Raw genomic sequence first — 27,524 nt, 5'->3', positions numbered from 1 at the left:
TGTTTCTAATCCTTGTATTTCATATAAGCCCTTAAACAAAATTGTGGAGAAACACCCATTTTTAAAATGCATTCTTCCAAAAATTAAAGAAGTAGTTAACAATTCTCTGTTATTTGGGGAGGAATACCATAAAGAAGTTTACTAATGGTTTGTGAATTTCTTCTAGCACTATTAAAAATGTTTATTCCTCAAGAAATTTGATTTTTACAGAATTTGGTAATATTCTTTTTCTTGGCATGCTATGATGGATTTTTGCAGTATGGAAAGGGGGTTATGTATTTCAAATTTAAAGGATGGTTTCTGAAGTTCAGATTTTCAACCTGTTACTCAGAGGCATATTGTATAGCAAGCAGTATAGTTTCCTTAAGCGGTAAATAGAAAGAATCACTTGTCATTGACTCCAATAATTTGAAAACCAAGGAATAATGTAAAATATTGCCTGCAAAAACATAGCATAAATCTTAGATGATGCTTTAGTGATATTCTTTTTCCTAGTATGTTACAATTCATTTTCGAGTATTTTCTTTGTAAATCCTACTTCTCTCGAAATGGCTTTGTATCTTTACATATTGGGCTGTTGGCATTCCGCTGCCTTTGTGTTGGCAGCTTGAGAACTATACAGTTCAGTGCTGTCGTATTATGAGCATTTCATTTATTCTTAACTTGCCTCAATCCTGTCTCTGTGAAAGATTTCATGGCAAGTTAAGCTACTCAAAAGAAGGAGACCAATTAGGCAGTTGCAGTTCATGTTATATGTAAAGCAGACGCTTAATAAAATTAAGAATACAATTGAGGCTCTCTTCTCTACCACTTCAATTGTAACTAATATATTCCTATGTGGAATTAATGCTTCTGACTGTTCATTTTCTGAACAGAGTGGAGAAGAAAAGGAAAGGTTCACCGCGGGCTGGGCAGAGCATGGGGCCAAGCTCACCCTGTGCCTTTCATTCCCTGCAGGGCTTGCTTTCAGAAATCCTACGAAAGGAAGAGGACCCCAAGACTGCATCCCAGTCTTTGCTGGTAAACCTTCGGGCTATGCAGAATTTCTTGCAGTTACCGGAAGCTGAGAGAGATCGAATTTACCAGGATGAAAGGGAAAGGAGCTTGAATGCAGCCTCAGCGATGGGTCCTGCCCCCCTGATAAGCACACCGCCCAGCCGCCCTCCCCAGGTGAACTCTCTTTTTCCTCCTCACCTTTCTGCTTTTTGTTTTTGTTTAAAAAAAAGAAAAAGTCTAAGGAAGAATCTCAACAAGCATGAGAAAGGTAGATGGATAGGGATTTTTTTTTTTTAATAGTAATTCATAGACTTGCTTGAGGAGAATTTGGTCCCAGCTCACTGATTCTGATGTAAAAACAAGTAGCTACTAATTAGATAGAGGGAAAAAAATTACTTTGTGTTGCTTCATTTGGGGAGTTCTTTGGGGGTGAAAAGTCATGTTGAAATGGGATATTTGGCCCTACTACTATTAAGTAAAAAGGTATTTTAAACTCAATAGGAAAAAAAAAAAGTAATGAAGTCCATTTTATCCCTGCACGTTTTAGAACCACCATTTGAATAGTAAATAAATAAAAATAAATAATTCCATTTGTATTTATGCTTTCCAATACCAACTGCAGCTGGTACCAATTACGCATCATCTCGTTTGTAATCTTTCATAATTAAGTTTAATACAATCCTTGAAGGCAGCTTTAAATGGGGCTGATAAGGAATTCCATCCATATTCCCAGAAATGGGCACGTTTTCTATTTTCCAAGTTTTTGCACTTTTTAGAAAGGACAGAAGTCACCTGCCAGGTAATTTTGTGTATGCGCATCTGTATTTTTTTTAATCAAGTTTAAAAGGTAGCCTCAAAACTATTATGAGAATTGAGAAGTTAATTTTCAGTACAACTATTAGAAACAAATTTGAGAGTGGCTTAGATGTAAGATCCACAAGCAAATATATTTCTTACACATTTAATTTGTGGCCTGTGCAACTCTTAACAATGAGGTCAGCTAAAACGATGGAAAGTAAATATGGAGTACTAATTAAAAGTGCTTATGTAACATAATGTCATAATGAAATTATCTCTTAATGTTAATTTCATCAATAGTAAAAAATGGTCATCCATTTCCAAGTATAGAGATAAAACTCACTCAACACTAAAAGTGAAACTGCCATAGATACTCCATAAATAAGAAATAGACATAATATACAGCCACTTGTGGAGGGTCTTAAACTGCATATTGTAACGTTCTGAAATGATTATTGTTTGGAACCATCCCAAAGGTCCATTTTCTCCATTTTATTCAATGAAAATCAATTAAGTCTTAATGTCTATAGGAGCAGACGATAAAGAAGGCATTGCTGTAATTTTAAGAAAGATATGTTTCTCTAAGCAGAAAAGAATGGCACCCAAATACATGCATACATATCCATCTGCCGACACACACACTTACTGAATTTGATCTGTTAAGCCTTCAATACAATATTTCTTACCAAAAAGAATGAGGAATTCTTTATATACATATATGACTTTTGTAAGAGTGATTAAACAAAAAATACTTGGACTTGATTGAACACTGAGTTTGTGGTGTTTAGAGTTATCATATGTACCATCATTAGTTAATTTTGCTGTTGCAGTCATCATTGGAAGGCCTCTGGGCAGAGTTATTTTACTTATCACTTAATCTTGCAATACTAACAAAAGAAGGGCTTACTTAAGACCAGTGTGAATTTAAGCGTTGAGCTTCTTCTTTTGTTTTGTTTTAATCTATCCAAATATTTGACTTAGTAGTTCCTTAATATAGCTTTTGTTTTCTAATTTTTCTAGGACTTTAATGCTTTTATTTGTTTTCCAGATATGATTCTGCTTTCCTTACTCATCGTTTTTTGTTTTTTTAGCCAAAATTACATTAATTCTTAATTGTGATATTTATTTTTGTATACTATTAAGATACTCTGGGTTGCTTTCCTATATGTATGTCTAAAGACTATACCTGCTGATAAGTTGGGATAGAAACTATAATTTATTTTGGCCTGAATTACTGATAAACTGGTTGAGCCACCCTCAGCTGTATGTGTTTGTTCTCAAGAGGGGGTTGAGACCAAGCCTTTGGCTGGGATATTTAGCCAATGATGAATGTACTTAGATACTGTAGATTCTTAGTGAAGCTCTTTCAAAGAAAAAAAGTTTCTATTAACACAATATTATTGGCCATCTAACCACATTCTGAAGTGATTATCCGATATGTATGAATAATTTTATTTCACTGCTTCATAGAGAATCCCTTTGCATTCCTTAATTTTATCATAACAGAGCTCACAACCAGTTTGTTCACCTTTTACCCTTTGACAGTGATTCAATGAATTAAATTTTAGGGAATTTTTAATGTATTAAATGTATTATCAATGTAAAATGAGTACTTAGGATTTGGAAAAACGGGTTATAGAGCAGTTGAGTTAGTACTGTTTTGCAGCAGTTGAAATCCAGTGCTTAACCTGGAACCAATATACCACACATAAGGTTTTCATGTGCTTATTTACAGATGACTAAAATGGAAGGGGTTTAGTAAAGGAGGAGACCACAGGTATAGAAAAGGACTGCAGGATTTTGTCTTTTTATATTTTATATTTTGCCAGAGAGGAATCTGTGTGAAATCACTGTGCATTTCATTCCCCACCCCTGCCCCCCCACAATGAAGATATTCGAAATCTGTTTTGAGACTAGTCTTTGGCTTGGGTTGGACCGGAACAGGATTTCTTTCTAATGCTTGTTGAAGGCAGAGGTCCCTTGTGGCTCACTGAAGACCCAGGACACCTTTAGGCCTGAGAGACTGGATTATCTTCCAGCTTCTCTGAAGAGTTTAGGTCATATGGAAGATGATTGGATGTCCCTGGGTCCTGCCAGACCAAGGACCTAAACCACTGAGGAACTCAGGTTATAAATCATCTTCAAGAAGGGGCTTCCTTCAGGCCCTGGGTGTTATTCTTAGGAGAACCTCACCAGGGAAAACCTAGACCAGCCTCAGGAAGCTCTTGGCTGGCTCTGCCTTGGCGAGATGGCTCCTGTGCACTCCTGTCCCTCAGGCTTCAGTAGGGGTAGCCACACCAGGAGCTTTGTCTTCTGGCTGGGGCAGTAGGCTCCGGGCCAGAGCTGTTGGTTGAAAGCATATTTTCACAATGTACATGCTCTGATTCAAGAAATATGAATACCTTGCACTTGACAATGATTCACAGTTTTCTCAGCACCTTCACATGCATGAATTCATGGAATCATTATACCAACTTTTTGGTATGAGAAAAATGAGAAAAGTCAAATACTTAGTTTTCAAATCCCCTATTCAGTCGGATGCTCTTTCCCCTACCTCAAGCCACGTCCTCAGAAGACAGACATTTTAGAAAGGAGAAAATGAAACTCAGGGACTCTTTCTGTTTGTCAGAGAGGATGAGAGGTTTTCTTGTTAGGTTAGAAAAAGGAACACATGTGAAATATTCTTCTGATAGAATACATTGAATATTTGACAAATGGTCCACTTTGGAGGACTTTAGACAGTTGGGCATTTCTGAGATTGTAGAGAAAAGAGCCCTTTCCAAACTTTGGTGGTAAGAGTATCTGGGAGAATCCAATCCCTCCAAAGCTCCATGGCCTTAAAGGTTTCTTTTCTGACTATCGCTTAGCAAATTTTCCAGATGAGTTTACAAGATGAGTCTTATTAATAGTAATTAATTATTATTTTCTGGAAGTTGTCTATTGCACTAAACATATCCATTTTAAGTTGATGGTTTCTATTTAGGTGTGCACTTATTATGGGTTTATTTGTGTGTTTTAAGATGTGTGACTTTTGGAGTTAAATTAGCAATTTCTGTCTTCATAAGGACCATTTGAAAGCCTATAATTATCAAGTTATAACTTTTACATGAATTATATAATATTTTTTCTTTTTTTAACATCTCGTTATGGCATTCTTTGGTTTCTTCTGAAGATGGGACATTTTATAACAATGTTTTAGAAAATGTACAAAGTTTATGTCAATAGAAGCGATATATAATTAATTTAATCTGGTAGTTGCACACTTCTGCCTCTTTACAACACATTCTTCTGTAGTATAATGAAACATAGGTTCAGTTGTGGGCAGGAACTTCACACTTGATAAAAGTTTTATTTGTTATGAATCCCTTGACCAGCTTTATTTTAAGATCACATATGTGCTTGGAAAACACTTCTCATTAATGGTCATCTTTTAAAAGCTAGAGGACTTTTGAAAGTCTAGATCTGGAAAATAACTAATATGGTTTCTACAAAAGGAAGAAAAGTGTAAAAAGATAGAACCATGATACTCAAAACAGTGTTAATATATAAAAGTATGAAAATGTGGACTGTTTTCTATCACCAATAGGAATTCCTCAAAATAGCACGGATTTTTTAAACTAATGATAAAACCATTCCCTACTAAAAATTAGACATTCATGAGCTAGATTTAGCAAAGGGCCACCAAAAAGCAGGTGCAGCATGTCTTAAAAAAATAATAAGAATTTTCCCAAATAAAGAAGCCCTATATAACATCATACCCTCAGTGTATTGCAGTGATTCCTAAGATAAGCATTGGTGTTAGACTTAAGTTCAGTTCTCAGCCTTGCCCCATGGACAAATTACTTAACCTCTTTGTTAGCTTCTCCATTTAAAAATGGGGCAGTAATGTGACATTACCTACTCAGGGCTATTAGGCAGGTTAATGTATGTTAACACAAGGCCCAGCTCATAATAAACAACTGATAAATGTGAGTCTCTCTTATTATCATAATTATTATTAAAACTACATCAAACTTTAATTGCATATGGGCATGCCCTCACGCATGTGTGCAGTATGAGCTTGCAGGCAATTCCACTTGCATCAAGGAAGAGCACAGACGCCAGTCAGGACCACAGTAGAGTCCATTTTGTGTAGCCTGTATGTAGTACATATATAGTACGTATGTAGTATATATAGTTCATTTTGTAGTATGGGTTGATGAATTCAGCAGCGGTAAAGGAGCAAAAAATTCTCACGGAAAATCTGTTTTCTACTGAACAATTGTAGTGAAATAAAAAGCACACCCTAGTGCTACACCCTCTCCCCATGTGGGAGGGTAAATAGCAGAAGCTCCAATTCTTAACTACTTCCCTGGCGCCACCGTAATGATGGAGTGGTACACGCTACCTTGATAAATGCTATTCAGAAAGCAACTGCATTTATTTTACCTCCTGTGCTATTTGCAGAGAAGAGCTGAAGAGTAGTTTGTTTTGCCTGGAATGAACTACTTTATGAATTTTAATGTGTGATATAATATTAAAAGCTAAACCAGGATTAAAGAAGATTTTTTTTGAGCTAAGCTAAAATAGTACTTAGTAGAGTGAGGTATAAAAGATTTTTGTTTCCATTTTTACCTGGGGAAAAATTTCAGCTTTCATATTTTTGAAAAGCTGTCCAAGTCAGTTCCCCTTAAGCAATACCTTGTGTTTAGAGAAAAATGTGGTTCCAGAATTCTAATAGCTTATCTCTAATAAGATGCATATCTGAGCCAACAAGATGATGAGGAAGAGCTTTTCTAAATATTTTTTAAATGAGTAATACAGTTTCTTAATATTTTTAAAAGTTGTTGCTCTCACTTTTTTTTTTTGCGGTACGCGGGCCTCTCACTGTTGTGGCCTCTCCTGTTGCGGAGCACAGGCTCTGGACGCGCAGGCTCAGCGGCCATGGCTCACAGGCCCAGCTGCTCCGCGGCATGTGGGATCTTCCCGGACCGGGGCACGAACCCACGTCCCCTGCATCGGCAGGCGGACTCTCAACCACTCACTGTGCCACCAGGGAAGCCCTCTCACTTCTTTTTTTTTTTTTTTTTTTGAAAGACCTTTTACAAAGAACTTTTAAAAAGTACTTTAAAAAACCAAAAAAGTACTTTTCAACTTTTGATTGTGTTGGCTACTAGGAGATTTTTCTTTTTTATGATTTAAAATGTTTGCTTTTTGGTTCAAGTTGTAATTGCTTTATTAAAAAAAGAAAAATTAAACCAAAGAAATTTTTAGAAACAAAATCACAGGGTTGAAACAAATGATTGTAACCCACCTCGAAGATAAATTCTTAAACATCATTTTTACAAAAGAATGAAAATGATTTTCAAAACACACTGAAACACCAAGTTTCCAAAGCCTGCCCTCTTAACTGTTGCTAAGCAGATGATACCAAGGAACTGTTTCTTCCAATGCCCTGAACTTCATGCCTCCATTTCCATAACATTCAATGTTCAAAGCGATTGAAATGGCTTTTCTTTTCTCTTTCATTTAAGCAGTGAAAAAAATAGGTATTAAAAGGGACCCCATGTGGTGATCAAATCTATCCTTCTGCCTCAAAGCAAGACCACCCCAGAGCAAAGTTGCAAATCTCAGCAAAGCAACTTTGTAGGCAATTTATGGTAATGCATTAACTCTTCTGGCTCCTAAAGTGGTGTTTAGCAGATTACTGCTTCAAAGCCCTGTGTCTGTGCCTACTGGCCCCCAGTCCTTAAGATGCCTCCGTGAGTTAGTGCCCTTGCTTACTGGAGTGCAGAGCTGGCAGGGGAAGGCTGAAATCCAGCCTCTGCTCTTGCTGTTTCTGTCTGCGGATTATGCTTTAGGAGAGGCCAGTGAGGCCAGCCAGTGGGTCCCTTGTCCTGCCTCACCTTTTGTGTCCTCACTGGGGGCCTGTGGTCCAACCATTTCCCAGCATTATCCTTTCCGTGCTCCCAAGGGTAGTGTCCAGGTGGGAGAGTCTAGCTGCATCCTCCAGAGGTGAGTTATTTTGCTCACCAGGTAGGAGTTACGAGTCAGAAAGCACGTTGTCAAGGAGACTCAGCTTTACTCTCTAAGTGCAGGGAATTAAATGGCTTAGGATAACCTCTGCCCCTCTTTTGATACCAAATATTTGGGGGCAGGGTGAAATAAACATTAGAAGACTTACTGTATGACTAGGAAGGTGTGTCATTTAGTGCCCCAAAATCATTTGTTTATCTTAAAATGAGCTTCATTTTCTGTTGTTCCTAGTGGATGAGAGAAATGGTCCAAGATGGTAAGTTTCTAGAGAAGGAAAGCCTGGATTCTGTAAAGGACCCTAAGAAACGTGGTCCTTGATGAATCACTTTGCCAGGAGAAATGTGGTCCTGCATCTGGACAACTTTTCATTTATGTTTTCATCGGTTTCCCAGTAAAAAGCAGCTACATGGTTCATATGTGAATTTCCCAGGCTGGTTGGTTCCTATAAATGCTCAATAAAGATCAGATTTTTATTTTAAAGATTTAAAGTTTTAAAGATTGTTTTTAAGTTTTGAAGATTAATCATGGTATCAATAAATTCTGAGGTTGATTTTCCCCCTAAATTTTGTGGCATTTTTCTGCAGCTATCTGCTTATCATTATTACCAAAGGCATTTATATTAATTTCTCACTCAAGATTATACATTTTGAATATATTTGTAAGTCACTGTTTATATATTTTGTGTAACTTGCAGTCATGTTCTATTAAATATTGTGAAACTTTTTCTTATTGTCTGGTTCCACCAGTCAAAAGGAAAGAGTTATATACAGCGGTGCCAGGAAATGATGAAATAATTATACAGAACAGCTTGGACATGCATGTGTAAAATGCAACCAGCCTTTATGATAATTAAGCAAGGCACTCTACCTGTTTCATGGATGGATAGAAGATTTAAATGTGCAGCTCTGCAAATGGCTTTGTTATGGAAGATTTTTTAAATGAAACATAAGAGGCATTTAAAAAAAAAAGAGTCTAAAATTTAAAAGGCCGTAGTATGTAATAGCTATTAGTGATGCAATTGTCTCTTAGGCATCGGGTACCCAGCGAAGATAGAAGATACAGCACTGTGCATTATGATTTTAATTGTGAATTTCCTTTGTTAGAATTGCCGTGGAAGGTAATTGGGAAACAATTAGTTTAGGGTTTTCAAGTCTTTGAAACTATTCCATTTTCCAGAAAACTTACTTTATGGCATTATAATTCCTGGTTGTCAGCTGGTAGTTGCTGTCGTATTACAGCTGCAGTCACCTGTGACACTATGACTTCCTTAACTTAAGCAATCTGATATCCAGCTAAGAGCTCATGTTGAATGACCGCATTGTTGATCACCTTGATCGTAAAAGGAGCAACAGTATCCAGTTTGGATGCCGAGCCTGAGAAGCTTCAAAACAGCTTGGCCAGTGGAAAATGACAGGCATGTTCAAAATGTTTTGTAGGTGAAAACAGCTACCATTGCCACTGAGAGGAATGGGAAACCAGAGAACAATACCATGAACATTAATGCTTCCATTTACGACGAGATTCAGCAGGAAATGAAGCGCGCTAAAGTTTCCCAAGCTCTGTTTGCAAAGGTGGCAGCAACCAAAAGCCAGGTAAGAGCCTCTGTTAGGCATGGAGAATGTTTATCTGCGATGCCTGTGAAAGTTCCTTCGAAGGGGTGTCTATTTGCAAGTTGAACTTGTATCCCTGAGAGGTCACGGTTTCCAGGATTATTGACAGAGCTCATGATGAAACAGAGTGTTCAGATTCAGGGAACAGAGACACTTGGTTGTGTTTCCTCCAACATCTACTGTCCAGACCACAGATTTCTCAGGAAATCCCTGAGTCAGTTAATAGTTGTTTCCAGAAGAGTAATGTTTCTCCATCCAGAGTAAGGTTTCTCCATCTGGTCTATTGTAATGGAACAAATAACTTGAATTATTATTATTTCATTAGTACTTAGGTGACCTTGATTTCTATCCTAAAATACTACGAGCACTGTAGTTTTTTTCTGTTCCAAGTCAGGCACCTACAACTGTTAGGTGTGCTTATTAAAACCAAGTGACACACACACACACACACACACACACACACACACAGCTTTGTAAAATAATGATTTTAGTTTTATATATATATATGTATATATGACACACAAATTTAATTACAATTAGAAAAATTGTCTATATCTTTTGAATTATAAATGAATCAAATTGAATGGGAAAAGTGACAGATCCCTACAAGACATAACGAAGGATAGATAATGCAGCCTTTTTGTCATATATTGATAATTTATGTTCATCAAAAGTAGAGTCATCTACATAAACAATCTCACAGCTATCTACAAACCCTTGTTCAAGGCCAGGAATACTTTTTAAAGGACCAGAAGAATACCGGTCTTGTCCAGTATAAGTCTTGTCCCCTTTGCAGAAAGATTTGATAACACTATCAAAGTGAGATTGAGAGGCAATCAAGGAAATTTTAGAGAAATATATTTCATTATCGTTAATGAACTCTCCTTTGTAAAACAGCCTGGCTGCTGTCAGCCTCTGATAAAATTATACAGTCCTGAGACTATTTACAATATGATGTATTTACAATACAGTACTTTCATTATTAGGTTTTTCTGAAATTTCACTCTAGCAACATTAATAGTGGTCCTTGATGGGAGTTTTGCTTGAGAAAAGGTTGTTCTTGTTTAAGTTGTAGGCTGGCTGGAAATACGTAAGGGATATCTTGGAAATGTTATATAAAAATGATTAAACTCAAGCTGTGGACTGTAAAAATTATAGCTTTATAGGCCACATGCCTGCGTACCCTTCAATCACTGTCAAAGTGATAATTTCTACAATAATATGTTTCTTTTATTGTGAGATTCTAAACATCAAGTGCTGTTTAAACATTAAACTGAATTGTTTATGTTAGTGCCATACTCGGCGTGTCATACATCAGGCCACCGTAATCTCTCATGGAATGTAAAATTCTGTCATGAATCATGGCTTGTATATCGGAAATTACTGTAATTTTGATTGGAAATTACAGGGCTCTTGAAATGTTTCTAATTATGATAGAATGTCAGAGCCGCTTCAAACCTGTGTGCTTCTTCAGATGTCTTCATTTACATGCCAAGACTAGGCATTAAGGAGAAATGTCCTGTTTGTACATCGCCCCTCACCCACCCACCCTGCACCTTCTTCTTTTGGCTATTTAGTCTAATTAGGATGAGGATCTCATATTTCAACATAGTTTATCCTGCTTTTCTTTCTGATTCTGCATCTCTTCTGACCTTTCCAATTAAATTATCAAGAATAACAGACTGTCTTCTTACAAGGCCAAACACTTTCCCCCAATCTCCAGAATGGATAAACAGAGAAACTAAACATGCATTATTGTGATAAGGGGCAGCCTTAAAACCAACAAACAAAAATAGAATATTAAAACTTTTGGGTAAGTTGGCATCTGTCATATAATCACCACCACCCTCCCTTTCCTTTCTGACGAGAGCATAGCTCCTCCTGGCTAGCAGCGTTTTTGCAACCTTCATTCTTTCTTTCTTTTAAATGATATCCCCAATTCTCCCCTCCTGGGCTGAGTACTGATTTTGGAGCTATTCAGACAGTGGTAGCAATGGGTTGGTAATGTCATGTGAGTGATGTTCTAGGGGTTTTTTTTAACATCTTTGCTCTTTGGACTCCTGTCCTACGAAGCTCCCCATGAGTCACTTTCAAAGATGTCAGTTGCCAACTTCTGTGTGTCTGCCATGATGGTGTGTTCCCCAGAACCCCCAAAGCTGCTAGCTCATCTCCTCATTACTGGTTGAAAGAGATTCCAAGGGGCCAATTGTAGACTACTGGGGTCCAGCAGACCGTTAACTTTCATTCCCTCACATAGTTATTCCTAACTACTAATTTACTGGAACTTCGTTAAAAAGCGTTTTTGTAGCTTTCTCTTAGCTGTTCAGTTTAGATGTTAGCACTGCCCTCTTTATGAAAATCTAAAAGTTGATGATTACTGAAAAATAAGTCCAAAAACTGTATATATCCCTAAGAGAAGAGATCTAACTTAACAAGGGCAGGTAGTCCATTGACTTAAGTTCTGTTCACCTGCCATGATTTTTTGTGAAGGAAATAGAAAAACTAGAAAACAAACCAAAACCAAAAAAAAAAAAAAATTTTCAAATCCGACATACCTTTCTCATGGTCAGAATTCTTAACTTGCGCAAGAGTTGTTTATGCCTTGGAGATAGGTGCCAAGGCTTGTCAGCATGGGCAGAGGTCCTCCCAAATGAAACATGTGTACAGTGTGCTGGAGCCATTTTGTCTCAACTGGTCCAGCCCCATCTGCTTCTGTATCTCGCCCTGATTCTCTATGTTGGCCTAACATTCACTACCTTTTTTGTGCTAGACCCCGTCCTGCATTATATATTATCTGCACTTAGTTCTCAGTAACCCTGTGGGCTGTAACATTGATTTCCTCATTTTACACGAGGGTTACTTGACTAAAAAGTAGGAGAGCCAACCCCAAATTCTGCATCTCAGCATCACTATTTTAGTGTCTCCTCAGGGTTCCAGGCAGCATCAGGACCAAAGGAAAGAGGAATTAAGGATGCTGGACTAATTGATAGTGGAATGGGAGGGACTTTCCTTTCTTCACTGACATATTCATGGAATATGGGTTCTTGCCAACATAGGGCCCTTAGAAGCCAAGCTTTTTCACGTCTGTTTGGGGTTGGGGTGTAGGGAAGGGTACGTGGTGGAGGACTCAAAGGACGCTACGGTCCAGGCTGAGTCACTGCTGTTCTGGTATTGGGAAATGACCTTTTTGAACCCAAGATTTCTTTTAACATGGGAGGAGCTCCCATGCTGTCATGCATGCAGAAGAGCTTTTAGATTTACAGCACTGTAACACAAATAGATAATGTCTTACAATGTGCTAAGCAAAAGACTCGGACCTTCACACAGAGTGACTTATTTATTATCTATTTTTGTATCTCAGATACTTTTTATTTTACAAAGTAAAGCTTTAGGTAAATCCCCTGAATGGCAGAGAGCAGAATTATTTTGAAAAGATAGTACAGCCCCAGAATGTGGTGGAACCAGACATGTGTAGCTGTGGTCTGCAATGACTAATGCACGAAGTATTTTCAGGAAAAGAAACCAACTTTTCAGATCCCACCATTTCACATGTATTATACTTTCTCTTCGATGAGTAATAGAAATGAGATCGTTTTTAACGTTAGTAGAAATGTCTGGGTGAAGTATGCAACTGCAAACTGAAGGTAGGCTACTTTTTGTGCTTGGGTAGGAAAGCAGGCTAATGCAGACTTTAAAAAGATGATATGCTTTGAGCATAATGTGAATCGCTACAAATGAATACACTGTATACTGTGGGTATTCAAACAAGCAGCCTTTTTTCCAAGTGAATCATATTAGAATTTTATCAAACATTTAGTCTGATAACATTCAAATAATTATGAGAGCAGAATTCGCTAATTTTACTGTTTAAAAAAAAATAGTTGATTTGGGTAATAGCCATTACGGTATCAAGGTTCAGTTACTGTTCAGTGGTTATAGTGTTTTCATATGGGAGACAGAAATGGATTTTTTTCCTTAATGGTGGCAGATGTGGAATCTAATTTTATTCCACAGCAAACCTCCTGAGAGCTCTGAGACTTAAGGTGTATGTCCAGCAAGGGGACATTAGCAGTGCCGTAGGCCTTGCCTTGTACATCGAATTGTTACATTGATTTTCATGTTTGCAGAGGTGGAGCTTGCAGATACAGTAATGCAGTCAGAATAAAGGGCTTTTCCAGAGCGGCTGCATCCCTACTTGCATTTAGAAAATGATTTCTCTCTAGTGCGTTATTGAACAGGGTGTTTCTTTTAGGTAAAGCAGCTAGATGATGGAAATTCTATTTGACTGAACATGCTTTTCAATAGAATCTTTTGCAGTCTCTACCTACCAGTCCTGTAGTTACTGGACTCTTTGGCTGCAACAACTTCGACTGCCTGATAGGTGTGGTTTTTTGCACTAAAAAAAGAATTTCTGCCTGTGAAGATGGCACGACCAGTAGAAGAGACCAAATAATTTGAAGCCTTTTGCTTTCTTCCATCTACTTTTCAGACACTTTTGTCATTGGGATTCAAGACCTCTAGGATGGGAGAGAGAGGGGAGAGTGAAGGAGAAAGAAGAAAGCTTTAGTGCTCTTTGGGCTTGTAGGTAAAAAAAAGAAAAAAGCATCTTCAGATTTGGTAATTCTTAGATGGTGATGGGAATGCCTTAAATACGAGTAAGACATGATATGTCACAAATCATTAGAGGTAGAAATAGGGCTAAGAATGTCATTTTCATTGCTGGTTATAGGAATCTACAGTGATAAAATCCAGGAAAAAAAATCACAGCACCATGACTGCATTCTGTATTCTAGCATGTCAGCGAAGCCATCTTTTATTTTGTTAGCATCAAATTACACTTCACGGAAACTACACTTTGAAGCCCTGTGCTGATTCAGTTTTTTGGAATGTTCACATAACAGACTTCACTGCAACACGATTTCACCTGTGTAGCCCCCTGTTTCAGATCCACAGGAGGCCCCTGCAGATTTGCGAGTCACGGTTCCGGTTATTTCTGGTGTCACATGCTTTTCTAGCAGCCTGTGGGAAGATCTTTACATCGTGTCCTCAGAGCCCCTTCTCTTGGGCTAATAGAGTTGCCTTCAGCCAGCATCTAGGGCGAGACCTGCCTCTTCATACATTTTCCATCTAGTGCCTTATTTTATTTTACTTTATCCATTTATTTATTTATTTATTTTTTACTGGGTGGGAGCAGATCCTGGGGAGATACAGGTTAGGTTTCCCTGGATCAGCTTCCGGGAAGAAGGAAGAGGCCAAAGGAATGCTTGAAGGGAGAAGAGAAGTAAGACAGCCCAGCGTATAGCATCTCAGGACTGCCTGTATTCAGGTTTACCTACATTTGGGGAGGGCCCGGTGCTGCCTTCTTGATAAAGACGTGGAGACCCGTCCATCTCCTATTTAAGGTGTTCTGTGGGAGCTATCTCTAAAAATCCCTTCTGTCTAAATATTGGGAATCCATGTTGGATTTAGTTTTCTGCAGTGTAGACCTATCTTTATGTCTCTAGTGGTTGCTCAACAGGACTTTTGAAATTAATGGCTTTAAATACATAAACATTGACATAATCTAGCGGTTTAAAGGTACATGATTGTGTTGTACGATGTTTTAAGAACTAAATTTGTGAATCTGAGCCCTTTCCACATTTCTGTGTTATAAAAACAAGCATATATTTTAATTAATCTAGGGTTTGATCAAGGAGGTTCAGAATTATTAAATAGAACACGTACTTGCCGATCATATTTTTGGCTAAAAAAAATCACGTAATGGGGTGTTTTTCCCCCAGGCACTTGATATTGTCTATTGCAGCAAGTCGAACCGAAACTTCTTGGTTATCTTATTGCCACCTTCAAATTATTTAAAAATTTGTTTTCCTCTAAAATTTAAAACTCGGTAACTAGAGTGATATAAATGCATCTTCCTCATTCTCCCATTTAATAAGTTCACTGTAACAAGTATAGCCATAACTCATTAAGCCCAGTTTCTCCATCTTTCAAAAAATGTCATAGGAAAATATTAGTCAAGATTTGAAAAGAAGCAGTTTGTGAATATTGAGCCAACTCTCTAAAGAGGATTATCATGTGAGGAAGTTCCGGGAAGGTGACCACAGGAGTGGTCCACTTTGAAGCAGACCAGTGTAATGCATTCTAAAGCATGAGTATAGCAAGTACATATTCGTAGAATCTGCTTTAATCTAAGGCCACCTTTTGTCCTAAAATGTAGTATAAGTTGAAAAGTGTGGACTCATAATATCCTATGAAAGTTCCTCTTTTTGGAAGCCCTTCTATAATCATCTTTGACAATTGAAGAGTTACAGTTCTTCAGGACAGGATCCAGTATCTACAAAATGGGAGTAGGGAAGAGACCAAATCAATGGGGTTTTTTTTTTTTTTACATCTTTATTGAATAGAGTATAATTGGTTTACAATGGTGTGTTAGTTTCTGCTTTATACCAAAGTGAATCAGTTATACATATACATATGTTCCCATATCTCTTCCCTCTTGCGTCTCCCTCCCTCCCACCCTCCCTATCCCACCCCTCTAGGTGGTCATAAAGCACCGAGCTGATCTCCCTGTGCTATGCGGCTGCTTCCCACTAGCTATCTACCTTGCCTTTGTTAGTGTATATATGTCCATGCCACTCTTTCGCTTTGTCCCAGCTTACCCTTCCCCCTCCCCATATCCTCAAGTCCATTCTCTAGTAGGTCTGTGTCTTTATTCCTGTCTTACTCCTAGGTTCTTCATAACATTTTTTTTCCTTAAATTCCATATATATGTGTTAGCATACGGTATTTGTCTTTCTCTTTCTGGTTTTAACTCTTAAGTAGGAATGAATTTCAAAACGGAATGTCATTCAGTTAAACTTCACACATAATTATAACACTGATTTCGTTCTTTCACAAACTACCAAGTGAAAAGACAAAGTGTTTCTCAGAAGTCTCAACAGTTGTCTTTTATGGTTTGGGTAGTAAAGGTAGGTTTTATTTTAGCTTTATCTTCTTTTTCCCTCATATGAGAAATGAAAATAAAAGCCCCATGAAATGAATGAGCTCTAAAAATGCATTTATGCAAAATGACAGTAGAAAAATAGCTCTGGAAGAAACTGCACTGTTAAACTTTCACATCAGTGAAAGGTACTAAAAGAGGGATGGAAGAACTTATGTTGGTAATAGGAATCTGATGTAGAATTTTTTGGCCTCGCAAGACCTGCACCTTAAAAAGTAACCTTTGAGATTGTTCATTTTTATAACTATAGTTGTTATGCTTTTGCACATGCAGCTCTTTTGTGTGACAAAATGACACAACTAAATCATAGACCACCCATTTATATATATAAAATATACATATTAAAAATGTTTTATATATAAACATATTTATAAATATATATATTCATATTTATATAAATATAAATACATAAAACAAATAAACATAAATAATTAAATAAATATATTTATATATCATATAAATATAAGATATATATGTATATTATATATATAATATATATGTATTTTAGAGATTAATAGAAATATAGCCACTTTATAATTTGTCATTAAATACCTTGAAAAAATATAAGCTCCAGTCTGCTGATGGCGTCGCCATACAATTGCTAAATTGATGAAGGTGTCCTTTTTCTAAGACCTAACCTACTTCTGTTGTCCGGTCGTAGAGAATCTGTTCTCCTCTGATTTCTTGCTTCAACCATTGCAGTGGCCTTTTGTGTAATTTTTTTTTTTTTTTAAACAATCCCCTTTTCAACCCATATGCCTCAGGAATTGGGTTGAAACACACTGTTTCATAAACCGCCAGCCTCCTCGGCTGCCTCGGTGCCTCTGATTCTGTAAATCGGATCATAGGCAGCATGCTGTCGTGTAATAAGGTGTCTGATCCTTATTACCAGTTTGTTGATGCACAGGCTCCTTCAAATTGACCATTGCAACACATGGTTTCCCCTGAAACTAGCTGTGATAATTAGCGTGGTTCTAATGAGACAGAATGTCACTGATCTTGTGCTGAACTGTCGAGTCTTGATGCTACGGATGGGAACTGTCAGAGCCTGCCATCTGTGACAGCGCTTGGCGTATTCCGGTGGCAAGGTAGAGCATGCTCAATAGACTAGTTTCAAACAAATGGCCCTTTTCTTCACGAGGGCTCTGTGTTCTGTTCAAGTCAAGAATGTTTGCCCCAACTTCAGCCTACGCCAAAACCCATTTTGAGATCCAAAAGGGAAGAAATATTTAAACCTCTGTTATATGTTACAAAAGAGAGGACTCTTTTGTTTAGCAGGTGAATTTTAAGTGGTGTTCCTTCCCTTGGGCTTTTTTTTTTTTGGCCTCTCCCAGTGGCCCCATATAGTCAGTAAGGTAGTCCTGGAAGAGCCTTTCCCCCAATTTTCAAATTGCCTTGTTTAAAAGAGATTTGTTAGGGAGTTGGGCTGGCTCGTCATGACGGAGCAGTCAGATTTAGCAGAGAGAGGGGAAACGAAAGGAATAGTTGAGAGTGTGTCTAGGAATACACAAGTTGAATAGCAGAATGAAGATGGACAGGAAGTTAGATCTGTAGGCTCCAGAGAGAATTGGAGTTTGTTTTTTTTTTTGTTGTTGTTTTTTTTTGCTAGAGTACAAGTCCAGCGCTGCTTATCATTCCAAAATATGCTTTGTTGCTTTTTATTTCCTCTTCTCTGGCAGACCACACAGGGCTTGTTCTGAAGAACATTTTCACTAATCTGATCAGGCAGCCAAATACGCCGGGAAAACTGCTTTAATGATCCCACTAATTACCTCAAGTCAATATGAACTGTATTATTAGACTGAGGGAAAATATTCCATTAGGTCTCCCCCTTGGGAGTTCCTCCGCTTTGTGATGTCACCGAAGCCTTCACCCTCTCGCTTGTAATTAATTTTATTTACACACGCAGGCACGCACAAGGTCACACCTGCACAACCGGCGCTGGCCAGGGAGCTTGTGGCACTCGGGCTTAATCAGATCTGTCATAATTACCATTCTGCATGTTTCTGACACACGCTGTGAAATATTTCAATTTAACTGCCGCTACCAGCACAACCAGATGTAGTGCGAGTGTGGCTGCATTGGAAATATTATTCCTCAGGATAAACTCTCTCCTCCTCCTCTTTTCCTTCCTCCCCCCCCACCCCCAATTTACAGCTAATGTAGCACAGAAGCTGATGGGTCCTGTAAATCTTGAATGCAGCGCTAGATTGATAACAGGCGATTAGACAGTTTAACCACAAACAGCTTGTTCATTTTTCACAAATGAAAACCACATGTGGTGTAACTAAAATTTCAGGCCCTTTTTTTTTTTTTTCAGAGTTGGGGTCTGTATGTGTGTGTGTTGGAGATGTGCTTAAATAAAAATAAAATGCAATGGAATGAAGTGTCTAGAAAAATGGAGAAGTTGCCTAGTTTTTTTCCAGGTGATTTTATCAAAACCATCATCAAATTCCATGTTTTCACTTTTGCCAAAACTCTAATGGGAAAAAGATGGTACTCTCCGTTTCCTTTTTTTGGTACAATTTTTCTTTTCTCTCTCTCTCTCTTTTTTTTTTTTTTTTTTTTTGTATGGGAGGGATAATATCCTTGGAGTCTCTGCCTTTTTTATTTTGTCAGTGTTAAGCCTTTTATTTGAACATAAATTTTGAAAGAATTTCTACAGTGGGCATATGCAGTTTTTTAATGGACGGTTTCCCTTATTTTTGTTAATGAAAAGTTGTTAGTTTAGGCGTGCTGGTCATATCCCAGACAATCCCAAAACAAAAGTGGACCCAATCAAAAAATTTATTTCCTAGAGAGTTGTGTTAATTTGCAGAATCAGTTTGAAAGGTAGAGTTGAAAACCAGTGAATTCTGTTGCTGCAGAAATAGTGGAGATGACCTGGCAGAAAGTGCAGGTGCGGGGTAACCATATAAGGCCAAAGTTATCACCAGTCTGAAGAATTCAGCCATAAGAAAATTAAAGTATTGGAGCCATAAGAAGGCAAATAAGCTGGTGGAAAACTAAAATTAAGAGAGGAGAAAGGAACAGGATCATTGGTGATTTAGAATCATACCTCGAAAGAAAGCTTGCAACCATCCACTTTAGAGAACATTTAAAACATAGATCAAGATAATTAAGTGTCTTTTAATGCCAAATAAAATACACTGTCTCTTTTTATCTTTATTTTTGTTTTACTAAAGTTATGAGCCTCGTTTGGAAGCTTCCTAAAGTTCTATGGTGATTCCTATTACTGATAAGAGGTACCATTCCCCATAGAGTAGCAGATTTTTCCCCTTTAATTCCTTTCCTTAACCATTTTTCCCTCTTTCTTATTTCCTCACATTAAAAAAAAACCTCCCAATTTTTCCCTGTTTGCTTAGTGTTTGCTCCATAATATCTTCCAACTTTGAAATTTAGCGTTTTTATGCCTATTCATATTTTCTTCTGGCCTAATATCACTTTAACGGAAAAGAAGGTATTTTCTTTTTAGTTAGAATCCTCTTTCATCTCAGCTGCTAAGCAGTTTACATGGTTAATACCAAATTATTAGGTCAGTTTCTTTGAACAGTCTTAATCTACCTTTATAATCATTTTGCAAGATACAGTTATTGTGGAAGATTTGATTCAAGCCTCACATTACCTGTCACGTCACTGTTGCATACAGATATAACCTCAGAATCCTTCTTAGCACAGAAGTGAAAGCACCCATTACTAATCAGTGAGATCCATGCACAATGGCTTGCTGTCACTTTTTATTTAGGATTCCCAAGAAGAGGTTTGATACATATAGTTGTATGGGGATGAGTCCAAGAAATAAGAAAAGTAGAGGTTAAAAAAAAGTACAGCTTATGACTTCATTGCTCCTGCCCTTGCTTTAATGACCCTGAAGATTTTGCATAGCTACTTCAAGATAGGTTAGTCAGCATGCAAATTGAATCACATTTTGCAGTCATTGGTAACACTCGCCACTTAAAGGAAACTTGCCTTGTTTTTTTTGCAAGTGAAAGATTTCATTTATAACCTGAAAAATCATCCCTAGCTTTCCACATTTGCAAACTTTAGTTTTCATGTGTTAGGATTATCTTTGTGTCTAAGCACACCTGTAGATACAAAAGGAAAGATGAAAGAGAACCAAAAAAAAAAAAAAAAGAATTGCTGTTTAGGGATGCTGGGGTATGTGTGAAGTTTGAGAATATTCAATATTTTGAGTATGAGGGAAGAGCATGTCTTTCCATTAAATTTAATGAGACTACAAGAATCTCATTATTCAAGGAAAATATTGTAATTTTCTTTATGGACCCTGCTGGGTCCCCGTCTAACGAAAGGACAGTTTTCATGCATCTGTTAGCAAGTGCCGGTGAAGATTCGGTTGAAAAGGAATTTATAAACTTGATCCTGCCTTTCAGCTCAGTCCACCTTTTTCAGCCACTCTGCAGTCGCTCTTCTCCACTGCCCTCAGATCCTTAGGAAAATGTACAGGAAGGAGAATTAGTTTCTTTGAATACTTTCTGCTCTTTTCTTTTGGACCCACTGTCTGCGTTTTTCATCAGCATTGTCGAAGTCATCAATATCGTCTGTTAGTGTAGCTCACATTTTTATTCCAAGCTGAAAGGAAGGGGAGGGCATGGTTCCTGATTATCTACATGAGAAATAGGATTGTCCATAAAGTCACACGTGGTTTATATAACAACTTGTACATAAACTGCATCTTTCAGAGAAAGCATTGAGGATTGGCAAAGAGTGGGGGGTGGGGGTCCCAGTTTCCTGTCTACCATGTTGTGGATTTCCCTGGGCAAGTTGCTTGACCTTTCAGGCTTCTAACTTTCCCTTCAGGAAGGTGACATAGATTGGGTCGGACTCTGTAATGTCCCAGGCAGTTCCAGGTTCTGTCAGTTTGTTGCTGAAACAGGTGCAGAAGTGTGAAAAAGGATGCTATTTTGACTGAAGGTCCTGCTGACAGGTGTGTTAGTCTGGGAATGAGTCACAAAGGAGGCAAGGTTTTGAACAATGGAAGGGCTTAGTTTGTGGGGACAAAGTGCTATCTTGAGGTCTGTAGCCCAAAAGGGTTATTTATGAGTGGCATATAGTGAGGAGAACTGATTGTTTGCAATCCAGGGTATGAACTCCATGTTATACAGTGCGAGATGAGCTCAAGATTGATAATGATCTCATCTGCGACTTGTTGCTAGAAAACTGGAAGATCCCCCTCTCTCCTCAGGGACCTAGCAAAGTCAGGACACTATAGAGAGGAGGTGAGCTTCATTCAGTTGGGTGTGGGCTTGGCTTACTATGTGGTGAGGTAGTGGTTGCCAACACCATATGACTTACAGATTGCTAAAGAGTTTCCCCCTTTAACATGTCTTTTTTGGGTTTTTAACTGATGCCTAAAAGTCCACCTTTAACTTCTCATTTTGGGGGATTAATGCAAGTTCTTCAGGGGCAGGATAGCACATCAAAGAGGAAAAAATAGACTCAGTCCGTGAGAAAGCACAGGTTTGGAAGAGGTTCGTGAAATGGAGAGTAAACCAGGAGGAGGAAGCAGGGAATGGCTGCTGATGTGAAGGAACATCTTGAAGCCCATATTTGCAGTTTGTAACTTGGTACCTGTAGCAAGCGAATAGCTGCTGAGGAGTGCCCATCCCCAAGTGTGTCCTTTAAATGTTTACCCATTTTACTCCTGGTACCAACACTAGGCTGCTTGTCAGGGTGTTACTTGGCTGGTTCGTTCATTGATGGAGTATTTGGTGGTTTAAATGCAATGCAGATTAGGTAAAAATAAATTACTTTCAGTACGGTCAAGGAAGTGAAGGCTATAAATAAAATATACATTCACAAACAGACAAATGCTATTAGGAAATCCAGCTCAGTCCATGCCAAGCTGTTACTGTCTAAATTGCCTTCTTTCTTCCGGGCTTGCAATTAATTTTTGCTTGTGTGTTTGGAGATTGGGGGAAGGGTAATAGCCTAATGGGTAATGATTTTATTTTAGTATTTTGATTAAAGAGACTAAATAACTTGGACCCTGGGTAGCCATGAGGACTAAAGCCTTATCCATCAAGCTTAATTTCTAGGCAGAAAATTGTGTTTATATTTTTGGATAAACTTAGCATCGCGTTATATATAGTGATGAGATGGCTATGTGCTCATTTTCTACCTATCCCCACCTCCTTTACCCTCTTTCCTACTCACTTTCTTTTCTTTCTTTAATCCTTTGACTAGCTTCCTTCTGCCCTGTTTTCAAATCTTAAAGGCGTGTCCTTTGTGACCGTTTGCTCTTTGAAGAGGTGATGAGAGGAAAGACCAACCATTGTTTGATTTGTAAGCCTTCCCCCCTCTACCTCCACCCCCCAACAGCAAGCACCTGCCTTAATTCCATTCCTTTCCCCACCTCCATCCTGTATCTGCCCTGCTACTTTATCCTCTTCTATTTGGGAAACCCAGGTGTCTTTGGAAAATTGATAGTGTTCCTCTCCTGGCACATCCAGACATTTCTCAAAGGATATTCTACTAATCTTGCTTACCTTTATAGTTCTTGGGGTGGTAGGACGTTAGTTAACTAAGTCAGGGTATGGATGCTTTCTTTATTCAGAGGTGGTAAACCCATTTACTGAGTTTGTAACAGGACCAGGGAAAAACAGTGAGGTATATATATGTGCTAGTGCAATTGTCAATCAAGAAATTTCAAGCTGTAAAACTACTGTTTTATGAACCAAAGCTCATCCAGAACTGAAATACATAAATGGGATAAAAGTCTTCCCCCGTTCTGATTGACTTGAGAATTGGTTGGGAGCGGAGTGCTCTCATCAACACCCCACCCTACGTACACACCCAACCAGGGCACTGCTGAGACACCCCTGGTGGAAAGCTGGGCCTCCTCAGGACGCAGTCTGGGAACCATTAACTAGTGATTAACTCTTTCCCTCCAACCCATCTCTAAGAGGCATGGTCCTTTAGTGGCAAAAAACAAACAAACATGATAAGCAGATCTGTTCCAAGAACTTACAAAGTTTTGTAATCTACTAGGAGCTTATGTAAGATAGTTCTGGAATAATATTTGAAATATATACGTGTATGTATCTATGTATGTATACAGACACATATATATTGGAGGGGGCACCCTCTTCAGGAGTTCTTAACCTCTGTCCCATCTTCCCCCAGGGGGTCCATGCATGAACTTGAATAGAATAAAAAAAACTTTATTTTCACTAATGTCTTTACTGAAATTTGACATTTTATTTAATTATCAACATAGGCAACAAGTCACAGTAGTATTAGCAATACCTATGAATTTGTCACCAATAAAAATCACAAATATTGGGCTTCCCTGGTGGCGCAGTGGTTGGGGGTCCGCCTGCCGATGCAGGGGACACGGGTTCGTGCCCCGGTCCAGGAGGATCCTGCGTGGTGCGGAGCGGCTGGGCCCGTGGGCCGTGGCCGCTGAGCCTGCGCGTCCGGAGCCTGTGCTCCGCAACGGGAGAGGCCACAGCAGTGAGAGGCCCGCGTACCGCAAAAAAAAAAAAAAAAAAAAAAAATCACAAATATTTTCATATCACATTTTGATTGCAGATATCTCAAAATACTATTTTTGCTCATCCCTCTGAAATTACGGTAGTTATTAGATCTCTTCCTAGATCTTGCTATTTGGTACGTTAATAAAGAAGCGCATACATTACTGTATGATACAATTTGGATGACTGTATTTCAGTACAGTTGGTTTTCTTCGTAATTTTATGCATTTTATTTCAGGCACATAAAAACATTGTTCTGAAAACAGTGGGCTTTACCAGACTGCCAGGAGGGTCCATGGCGCAAAAGAGATGAGACCAATGATTAGATAAGTTGTGTGTTGGAAGAAAAAAATTATATGTTTTTTTAACATGCTAGCTGAGGAATTCTTGAATTTGCCCGGGAAAGAATTGTTATTTGTTTATTACTTTTTCGATGCTTATTTTTCAAGTGCCCTTCACTCCAGAGCATGTAAGCAGGGTTTATGATCAGATCATTGCAATGACATTGCAAACAACAACAAAAACCTTACAGGCAACCTTGCTCCAGCGTTCTGATGCCCGCATATAGTGCTGGAATTCGAGGAGAGAGTACCTTTGCCCTTAGGCTAGAAACTTTTTGCCAGTTAAGCTACACCTTTGCTATCAGCTTACACGTGAAGTTCAATCTGTTCTTACCTCACTGGACAGTAAGTGGCTGGGAGAAATAATTCCCTCTTACGTCTGTCCCCGCATCTCTTAGCCTCACAGTAGATGGCACGTAGATGGCGCTTTCTAGTTTTTTTGTAGAAGGGTGGAATGATTCAGAAGCAAATTCATCTGATCACAATTTTGCCCTCACAAAAGTGGGCATATTCCTCAGGTAGTCCCAGCGGGGGACCCTGTGCTCAGAAAGACAGGATAGGGCCAGCCTCCACCCTGTCCTTCTGCCCCGAGCCCCTCTCTGGACTTGCTCTCCCCAGTGTAACACAGGACCAGTGGTTGTGAGGTGCAGCTGCTGGCCTGAGTGGCCCCAGCCTCCCTTGTCTCCTTTCATTGGTAAATGTCTAACCTGGCCATTATCACTGGGACCCCCACGGTGCTTCTAGAGATATTTACGCTTTCTTTTTTTAAAGCCTACTTGTGAATCCCAAAATTTGAGTCCCTCAATTAAGCCGACTTCTGATGAGTCGGTTTGCATAATGGGTAAAATGATGTGGTTTTTGGCCACAAAATGGGTGTTACTTTATCAGCAAAATCATAAGCAACTTGGGAGCTTGTAATGACCCTGCCCGCTTGATTGTTCCTCTAAGATATGAGTCCCATAACTTTTACAATCCCGAATTGCCTTCCCCTGGTTTTAAAAATTCTTTTGTTATCTCTCCTAGAATATCATAGAGGGAAGATTTAAATTTTTAATTCCCAGCCCCTCAATATGCATAGTGGAAAGTATAGCTCATCTGAGGAGATATCTGCAATATTGAAAAGTTTTATATAAATCAATTAAAAATGCAGTGGCAGAAATATTTTTTTAAATTAACCTGACAATAGATTATTTTTGTCAGCAGACAAACCAGTGTATCGAGTCAATCATAACCTAAAAATTATTCATTTTATAGGTTCGTATTTTTATAGGTTTTTATTTTGCACATGGCATATACAGATATTCAGTTTTTCTTAGTGATCATCATAACTTTGAAGAGAAGAATAAATATTGTAAATTTTTCATAGTGACTTAAGAATACAACATGGTAAGAAATTTGCTTCATAATATTACAGTATAAGAGCACATACTTATTGGGGTCCAGGGATTTGGGAAAAGGTAAGTTTCCCAGGAAGCTTCTGCTTTAAACAGTCTAATGTATTTGCCTTTGATAGAAGCCTTTAATAGTGCTTCTCTGCCTCTTACACCTACTAGGCTCAGCTCGCTTTGAATCTTATTCCTTTGAAATGCAACGTTATGATGAATGTAAGTTGTTGGACTTTGCTACAATACACAATACCCTCAGGAATTGCAGAGGTGTATACAGTTTTTTGCCACTAACTAAATGTCCCAGACTGTGCCGTTTTTGTATTTTCCTCTGATCCCCCAGCTTACTGCTGCTTCAGTGTTGCAGGAAATCTTTTGCTATATTTTTACACTCACTCATTCAAGTGTGAGCCTTAAAGCATCTCCAAGCCCCTTGGGTGAAGGAAAGTGTGGAGTATGCTGTTCAGGGGGCTCTTTGCATTGACATTTGTTTATGATAAATGTAACTCAGGTAACAGAGATGGGGGTGGATTGGAATAAAGAAACCCATCAGCCTTAGTTCGTGGAAGAAATGCTGAGGGCCTGAACCAGAGCAGTAGGAATGGAAAAGAAGGAACAAATTCAAGACGCCTTCTGAAGGAGTAGAATTGACAGGAATTCATGATTGTTCGCTTATGGAGGAAGCAAAGAAGAAAAATCATATTTTTAAATAGAAGCCGTTTGCTGTGTTTTTTTTTAATTAAAAAACAGTACTAGCCAAACTAGAAAAAAAAATTTTAATGCAAGCATAAAGGAGGAAAGAACATAAGAAATAACCATAATCCTAATTAACTAGCGATAACCTGATTTATGTTCTTTGCATACACACATACGTGTATGTGTGTATGCATGTATGTATACATATCATATACGTATACACATATACGTGCGTGCACATGTGTGTGTGTGCATATATATGCCTTTCATTCATTCATATGCTATACCCACCTTTTAATTCCCTATTGAGGTATATTTAAGTTGTATTCAACTTTTGCTATCACAGATAATGCTAATGTGAACATTATGGTTAAATATTTGTATACATCTTTATTATTTCCTTATGATTAATTCTCAGAAGTAGAATTATTGGATCAAAAAAGGCATTTGTGTTTTAAAGGTAATTGCTAGTCATTTCTACATTCGAACATTTCCACCTTGCGCTTCAGAAAGTATATACCAATTTATACTTCAAATCACAGCCTTTCAGCCCAGGTGACTGGGTGAGTGGTGATGCTGTTAATTGAGTATATATAGGAGGAGGCTCGTTTGTGGGAGGAAGATAGTGGGTTCAGGTTGGGCCGTGGTAGCTGAATTATTTTCATTAACTCCCTAGATATTTCACATTCCTTTGCATTATCTTTGTGATAATGACAAAATAATAAAAATAATAACAGCTGACATTCATCATACTGTTACTGTGCGCCAAGCCCCTTGCGTGAATTATCTCACTAATTCTTACAACACTGTGAGTGGTGGTAACATTACCCCCATTTTACAGAGGAGAAAATTGAGGTCTAGAGAACTCAAGGAACTTGACCAAGGTTACAGGGCTAGTCAGTAGTAGAATAGGTGTTAAAATGAAAATCCAGGCTTTCTTAACAAATAGATCTTAGAAGCACATTATAAAGACAAGACGAAGTCACAGTAATTAAGTTGCATCCTCAAGAAAGTATGGTAAAAAGCAATGACGAAAGAATGGATTCCAAAGCAACTAGTAGTCTGCCTATTTTTCCTAGCATATTGCTAATTCATCTCTTTTTTTTTTTCATTATTCTTCCCACTCTAAATATTGCCCGTTCTTAAAAGCCAAACCAACATGACTCTACATCAGCAAAGACTTCCTTGAC

The 27,524-nt window shown here is 38.3% G+C and overlaps 1 protein-coding gene across 4 annotated transcripts in view; it reads left to right on the top strand.

Annotated features, from left to right (window-relative positions):
* Window positions 1-27,524, top strand: part of SATB1 (SATB homeobox 1) — a 99,764-nt gene that overhangs the window by 58,380 nt on the left and 13,860 nt on the right. For all 4 annotated transcript variants that reach the window (XM_030764059.2, XM_022554705.3, XM_030764058.2 and 1 more), the window contains 2 exons: window positions 958-1,170; window positions 9,246-9,401. In XM_030764059.2, coding sequence (XP_030619919.1) covers window positions 958-1,170; window positions 9,246-9,401 — 369 coding nt within the window. The remainder of the gene's footprint in view (window positions 1-957; window positions 1,171-9,245; window positions 9,402-27,524) is intronic.

The sequence above is a fragment of the Delphinapterus leucas genome, chromosome 4 (assembly GCF_059928025.1).
Source record: "Delphinapterus leucas isolate spDelLeu-1000000601 "Yukka" chromosome 4, BTC_Dleu_Yukka2, whole genome shotgun sequence".
Taxonomy (NCBI): Eukaryota; Metazoa; Chordata; class Mammalia; order Artiodactyla; family Monodontidae; genus Delphinapterus; species Delphinapterus leucas.
This window is presented reverse-complemented; position numbering and strand designations above follow the sequence as displayed.